This window comes from Manacus candei, unplaced genomic scaffold (genome assembly GCF_025592945.1).
Source record: "Manacus candei isolate 608988 ecotype Guabito, Panama unplaced genomic scaffold, ASM2559294v1 h1tg000008l, whole genome shotgun sequence".
Lineage (NCBI taxonomy): Eukaryota > Metazoa > Chordata > Aves > Passeriformes > Pipridae > Manacus > Manacus candei.
Genome location: NW_026138056.1, coordinates 10105165 through 10112353, shown reverse-complemented (window position 1 = coordinate 10112353; position 7189 = coordinate 10105165). Strand labels below are relative to the sequence as shown.

General features: G+C 47.1%; 1 protein-coding gene across 6 annotated transcripts in view; it reads left to right on the top strand.

The window, feature by feature from the left end:
- Positions 1-3634: 3634 nt before the first annotated feature.
- The window catches only part of ROCK1 (Rho associated coiled-coil containing protein kinase 1), an 88500-nt gene continuing 84945 nt past the window's right edge, over positions 3635-7189 (top strand). For 2 of the 6 annotated variants that reach the window (XR_007901369.1, XM_051774801.1), the window contains exon 1: positions 3635-5349. Coding sequence is in view for 4 of the 6 variants with exons in the window: in XM_051774801.1 (XP_051630761.1) it covers positions 5245-5349 (105 nt within the window). In the remaining 2 variants the exon portion in view is untranslated. The remainder of the gene's footprint in view (positions 5350-7189) is intronic. The other 4 variants (XM_051774784.1, XM_051774775.1, XR_007901391.1 and 1 more) reach the window with 3 other exon arrangements.

Genomic DNA, 7189 nt, shown 5'->3' with positions numbered 1-7189 from the left:
TTAACTCCTGTAGGTTTCATGATGACTAAATCGGAAGTTGAATGTGAGGGGAGCTCATGCATTACTAACTTGGCCTAATATGGTGAACAGGATATAGTCTCATTTCTCTCTTGTGCAACTCTTCTGAAGTCAGTAGTTACTTCAGGAACTCTGGTTTCCTAGCCTTTTCTCTCTTTCTGAGACTGTATGCCTTTTAAAGATGCACACTCAGTAACAATCTCTTTTGCTTATTTTTTCTTAGCTTTTTCACAAGAGGATGGGAGTAACAGTACCTGCTCAGAGAGAGCCGAGCCAGTACTTTTCGAGTATTCCACTGCTCTTCTGTTCTTGGTGTTCACTCATTTCCTGAAATGGGCACTACTGAAACCTCTTACAACGAACAGTCTCAGTACTCTAATGTACAAGAACGTTATTTACACCATAAAAAGTATTACATGTACTTTTTATAAGTACGTTATTATGTTTTAGAAGAAGCCAATGTAATAGTTCTACAGTTTACTGATTTCCCGTATTTGATAATACAATCTCTTCCAAACAATCAGCACTTAAGTCAGTGTCAGTTTGTATCACACAAAAAGTGAGAACATTTAAATATCTTTTGAAATACACATGACAACATGGATCTCTGGGCTATGATTTTGGTTTTATTAAGAATTATCAGTTTGCTTGTTTACTATGCATAGACATCAGCTTACGTAGAGACACTTTCAAGACTTAAACACTATATGCTTTTGAAACGAGAAAAAATGATCTTTCAGGCTTGCATGCTTTGTCAGCTCAATGTTATCAGGTCATGCATATGCTGAGTAATTTCTATTTCACTCAACAATACCTAGCTCGATTCCAAAATATGTGACACAACAAATGCAAGAAGAAGAAATTACCGATTTTCAGTTTACTTGGTTTTTATCAGGGAAATTAAACAAAACAAAACAAAACAAAACTATTGTGTTCAATGCACTGGTTGGTTATGTAGGATTGAACTTCCTATGATTTCTAATGCTAGAAATATGCAAGTTTCTAATCCTATAGATACAAATGGTCTGACTGAAGTTCATGAAAATGGGCTTCAAGATCCAAGCACGTGAATGAGTGTTCTCCGGATTAAAAACTATTACATTACACTCTCGAGCTATAACATGAGCACTTTATCACACCAGACATTTAACCCATACCTGTTTTTAAAAATTAGAATCAATTTTTCTTTTGGCTCTTTGTAGCCAAAGTCTCCCTTTTACAGTTTCAAAGCAGTGCTCAGAGTTTCCTAGACAGCTGGGTGAAGTACCTCCCACACAAATTCTGTTCTATTTGAGACAGACAGATAAGCGCTTGTAGTCCACCACAGTCATGAGAAAAGCCCAGTCTGACAGACACGTTTGAATCACAAGGACTTTGCACGCAGCTGAACACAAACACAACAAATTCACTCACCACGAACACTGGTAGAGGTTCTCAGGTGTATTGGTATAGAGGCAAGATCCTTTACTAGAAAATAAACATGTGAGGCTGGGCCTGTCCAATGCCTAGCTCTTGTATCTCCGGGAGTTCTCCAAGTCGCCAAGCCAATGGGACGGTGCTTCTCTCCACCTACTCTGTTGTATCTGGGCCACTGTAAGAAAAGAAATGCAAAGATGCAAAGGGCAAATGGGAGTAAGACCCATGTAGCTTTGTTTGCAGGGACACCTGGAGAGGATGGAAGAAGTTTTGCATTTCCAAGAGAACCTATAAGTTTTCCCATAGGTATTGGATAAAACACATAAACAGCATCTGCTGATCACAGGGGTGATCTGCCTACCGAGCTGCAGATTCAGGCTTCCTTTTCTGTACTCTACTACAGTCTCATGAATTTTGCATTCTTTCCAGCTAGGTGCCTCAAATCACCCTGGTGAGGCCTGGCATCATCCCTGTGTGTGTTTTAGTGCCTAAACCAGTTGTTCAAGAGCTGTGAATTAGGCTCTGTATCTCTAATGATGATTTTCATCTTGCTTAATATGAAGACTGCAAGAAGCATTTTCTTTGTATTTTAGAAATTACTTGCTGCATCACATATGAAACGATCCCAAGCCTACACCCTGTAGCTTGTGGAATACACAAGATGTTCTTTTTGGATTGTGGTTGCTGAAATGGAACATCTGCATTTCCAAGAGCAACCAAACCCTCTGAATCAAAGGGCTGTGGTAATAGCCAGCACAAAACGAGAGAGAGTGAAATGTTGTTGTAGCCTGTATTTTTGCTTTAACCATACATGCTTCTCAGTAGAAAACAAAAACAAAGATGCAGGCAGCTGTGGACAAGTAAAATGTAGAATGCTGTTTCTTTTTTTTTTCTCTGAATAAAACAAAATAGCAAGTAATGACATTAGCTCAAACGCTCTAGCACTTGGTTATATATTTGTTTCTCTCAGTCATGACATTGAAAATAACTCACAGTGCTAGTGATTCAGGTTTGCTATTGGCATCTGTTCAGTGACCAGAGACTAATGACTTGACATTCTCTATACAATTTTTAGTGATTTTTGCAAAAATGCCATTGCTATTTATGGAACTGAGTGGAAGTCAAAGAACCGAACCAGCACAGTGGCCCCCATCCAACATTGCTTGAAACCATTATTTTGCTGGAGTCTCAAGCTGTGCCAAGGGAGGTTCAGGTTGGACATCAGGAGGAATTTCTTAACAGAAAGGGTTAAACATCGGAATGCACTGTCCAGGGAGGTGGTGGAGTCATCCTCTCTGGAGGTGTTTAAAAGACTGGCCTGGTACTTTGTGCCGTGGTCTGGTTGACATGGTGGTGTTCTGGCAAAGGCTGGACTTGATCTTAGAAATATTTTTCAACCTAATCGATTCTGTGATTCTGTTTCCCTATTTGAACAAAAGGTCCCTGCTGCAAGTCTGACAGTAAGGTTTGAATTGGAAACACCAAGACACGCTGCATGGATTACACATTTAGTTTAATGCTGGCATCTATTCTTTCTGTGTTTGGTGTGCTACCTTGCACATAGTTCTTGTCAGGACACAAACTGGAATGCTTTGAACTTCTGGTGTTGTGGAAGGTGGTCCCTCCTTCCCAGGATCACAGTGTGTCTGTGGTTGGAACAGATCGCTGAAGGTCAACTTCTCCAGTCCCTCTGATCAAGCAGGACAGACTCACAGGATGGGTCAGGTTGGAACGGACCGCACTGGGCCATCTGGTCCAACTTCCCTGCTCAAGCAGGGTTGTCCTAGAGCACGTGGTACAGGGCTGCATCCAAGCGGTCCTTGAATATCTCCAGTGAGGGACCACCTGAGGACCACTTACAGCCGGCTGCCTAGGGCAGTGTCCAGACGGCTTTTGAAGATCCGCAAGGATGGAGATCACAGCAGCTCTCTGGGCGACCTTCGCTGGCACCTGCCACCCCCCGTGCCCGTGCTGTGCAGGCGGCGGGAGCCACGAGCTCTGAGTCGGGGCGGAAACACGGCGGCAACATCGCCCCACGGCACGAGGACCGGGCGGCAAAAGACGCTTTCCCAGCGGGACAGAGCCCCGGCTCCGCGCAAGCCCCGCCGGAACGGGCGGGGGCGGAGGGGGGCGGGCACTGAAGGCCAGCGGCTCCCGGAAGGAGCGATCGGGCTGTCACGCCCGCCCTGCCCGTGCAGGGGCCGCTCCGAACCGCCTCCCTTCCTCCCGCCCCGCCCGCTCCTCCCTTCGGCAGGGCAGCTAGTCTGGGGCAGAGTCTGGAGCACAGTTCCTACGAGGAGCGGCTGAGGAAGCTGGCGTTGTTTAGCCTGGAGAAAAAGAGGTTTAGGGGTGACTTTATCCCTCTCTACAAGTACCTGAAAGGAGGTCGTAGCCTGGTGGTGGTCGGGCTCTTCTCCCCGGTTACAAGTGAGAGAAAGAGAGGACATAGTCTTAAGCTGCGCCAGAGGAGGTTTAGATTGGACATTAGGAGGAATTTCTACACAGAAAGGGTGATTAGACACTGGAATGGGGAGATGGGGGAGTCACCGTTCCTGGAGGTGTTTAAGAAAAGACTGGACGTGGCACTTCGTGCTGTGGTCTTGTTGACATGGTGGTGTTCGGTCAAAGGTTGGACTCGGTGATCTCAGAGGTCTTTCCCAACCTAATCAATTCCGTGACTGATTCCGTGATTCCTTCCCTGGCGTGCGGCCGCTCCAACCCCCTCGCGCGCGCGCGCGCACCTCCCGCCGCCGTCCCGTGCCGTCCCCGCCCGCACCGGAGCCGTTCCCCCGCGCATGCGCCCCGCGCCGCCGTGCCGACTGTTCAAACGGAAGGCGGACATGTTGGTGCCTCTCGCAGGTTTCCTCGCAGCCGCCGGACCTCACGCTCTGCCCTCCCCTTAAGCCGCCTCCTTTCCTCCTCCCCTCGCACGCCGCAAGCCTCGGGTCGGTCCTGCAGCAGTCCAAGCTGCCCTCCCGTGCGCGAGGCGGAGCGGGGAGCGGAGCCGGCGTTGGCAGCAGCGGGAGGCAGCGAGGAGGAGGAGGAGGAGAGAGGAAGAAAGATGCTGCTGCCGCCGCTCCGCCGGTGAGGTGACTCGTCCGCCATCCGCGGGGGCACTCGCCTTGTGCCTTCCTCGTTTCCTCGCCCCGTGCCCACGGACGGACCGACCCCACGGCGCTGAGACACGCCGCCGAGAGGATTCTCTTAAGTTTGATTTTTTTTTTTTTTCATCCGCTCTGCCTTGTTGGTGTGCCTGCAGGATTTTAGGATTTTGCCTTTTTTCTTTTCTTTTTTTTTTTTTTTTCCCCCTTTTCTGTTGTTTCTTCTGGTTCACCGGAAAGAAAGCCACGCTCCGGAACCTGGCACCGACCCGCCGGCGCTGCAGCAGCAGGGCGAGGAGGAGGGACCGCTACGCTGGATCCCAGGGCGGCTTCCCCGGCTGGGAAAATGGGAATGCTGAGACGGTGGGGCCCGAGCAGAGGAGGGAGGGAGAGGAAACCTGCTGCTGCGGAGCTGTGAGCATCCCGGGAAGCTGCGTGCGTGCCTGGAGAAGCGGGGGGAGAAGCAGCCTCGTCTCCCCCGCCCTGCCGCGGACTCCCCTTGGGTTTTCTGCCCCCTTGGCGGGGACTTGCCCCAGAGACTGCCGTGATTGAAGGGATCTCCCAGGAGGCGCTTCCTCAGCCGGGTACAGGCTGTGTGGTTTCTCTTTTGTGCTCGCCTGTTCCTGTTTTGTTTTTTTTTTTTTTTTTTTTTTTTTACACATTACCATTTTTTTAACCTTACTTTGCTCTGGAATAAGGGAAACTTTTTATGTCCGGAAACATGTCGACGGGAGAAAGTTTTGAGTCTCGCTTTGACAAAATCGACGTGACTTTGAAGGACCCCAAATCCGAAGTGAACGTGGACTGTTTGCTGGTGAGTAGGGAGCGCCAATGGGCCTCCGGTCCCGTCTCCCTGAATTCCTTACCCTGTGGGACCGAATCTCGCACTCCTGACTGAGTCACCGCCCTGCTCAGCTCCGCACTGGTGTTTTGTTTACTCAGCCGAGGGTGCGTGAATGTCTCTCTGTGCTGGGAGACCGGCTCATGCCAAGGAGCGCCCGCCCAGCCCTGCCTCACACTTGTCATCTCTCGCTCCGTGCGCCTTTCTGTGCCTCGCCGGCTGTCAGAGGGGCGGTGGAGCCTTTCCACAAGGGTGGAATTCGTGAGTGCCACTCCTGTGTGTGAGCAGAGGACTGTAAATAGCTTTGATAGCAATTTTCTCTTCAACAACTTTTTTATAAGACTGAGGTCCTCTTAGGCGGTGGTTAAGCCCTGCAGCGCTGACTTCAGCCTGCAAATTAACGACGTGTAAAACACGATTAGTGTGCCCTTATAGGTGGGCAGGGGTTTAAGTGCATTTTAAACTAGTGGTTGTGCTAGGCCTGCTCTCTTATTGTTTCCCTACTTGATCATATCTAATGGTTCAGTGTATCTCACCAGTGCTGTCAGTGTTATTATTGCATCATAAGAAAGCAAACCATAACATTTCCTGACATAAAATCAATCAATGTCATTTGGTAGCTTCTTGACAGAAGTGGATGATCTTTCAGTTCCGATTATAAAAAGTACCTCAGCAAAGTGCATGCCAACCAAAAATCCAACCGATTTTTTTATGATGTAGCTGCGTCCTTAGACATGCCTAGAGATGCCCTTAACTAGTACCAAATTGTGATTTGTACTTTCACACTGAAGTAAAGGATTTCTTTTCTTTGTAGCAAGTAATAAAAGTTCTTTAGTGTACTTTTTTTCCTTAGCATTCTGTTGTCAGAGAGGAACAAATAAATCGAATTTGTTCTGGTATGAACTCTGACATTTGGATTTGGAAGGGAAGGGAGGTGTGGGGGTGGAGATAGCTCTTAATAGTCATTCTTCATTTTTTTGCTGCATGGCTCTTGGCAGAAAACTCACTTGAGCATAAGGAGGTGTAGAGATTAAAAGAATAATGCAAGAATCTGTACAAGTTCATGATACTCTGTTTAGCTTATTACTGATTTGTGAGCTTCTGAAGTGTTGGCCCATCAAACCTGCATACCTAGATAAAGGAGAGTCTTGTGGATGCTGCTGCCACAAGGGAAAATAGCTCTGCGTGTTCTAGTTAACTTCTTTTGATCTAGTTTACAGATGTCATCTTAGAACCAGAGCTAAAGAGCAGACCTCTGGTGCTTAGGATATAGGGTGTCAGTTTTGATAACTCAAGTCTGCTGTCTAATCAGACGTTTTTATACCCAGATTCTACTGATAGGTGTCAAGACTATGGAGTCAATTCAGAGTCCAGGGTTTTATGTTAACCATGACTCTCAATTTGCTGGTATGTACTCTAATGGTGGCTGTTCTATGGGGACCTTCCTACAGTGATAGAAAGGAATTTGCAGGTATCAGACATGCAGTTGGTAGTATCTTTAACCGTATTCCTTAATCTTATAATCAGTTTAAGGATTTGCCCCATTTCAGTTATCTTAATTGCGATTAGGAGCTAAGCCGTAGTCAGTTTGGGAATGAACTTGTTGGGATGCTTCCTGTCATGCTTGTCTAAAATTTTAGAGCATGTGTTTGCATCGCAGATCTCAATGTCCTTTAAAGTGACAATTTTTTAGAAAACCACTTTTAAACTACTGACAATTAAAAAAAAAAAAGTGCTGCTTGTAAGGAAACTTGTTGGCTAACTTTTTATGTGTTTGGTCAATAAATCAGTCTTTCTGCCAGCTGGACTTTTA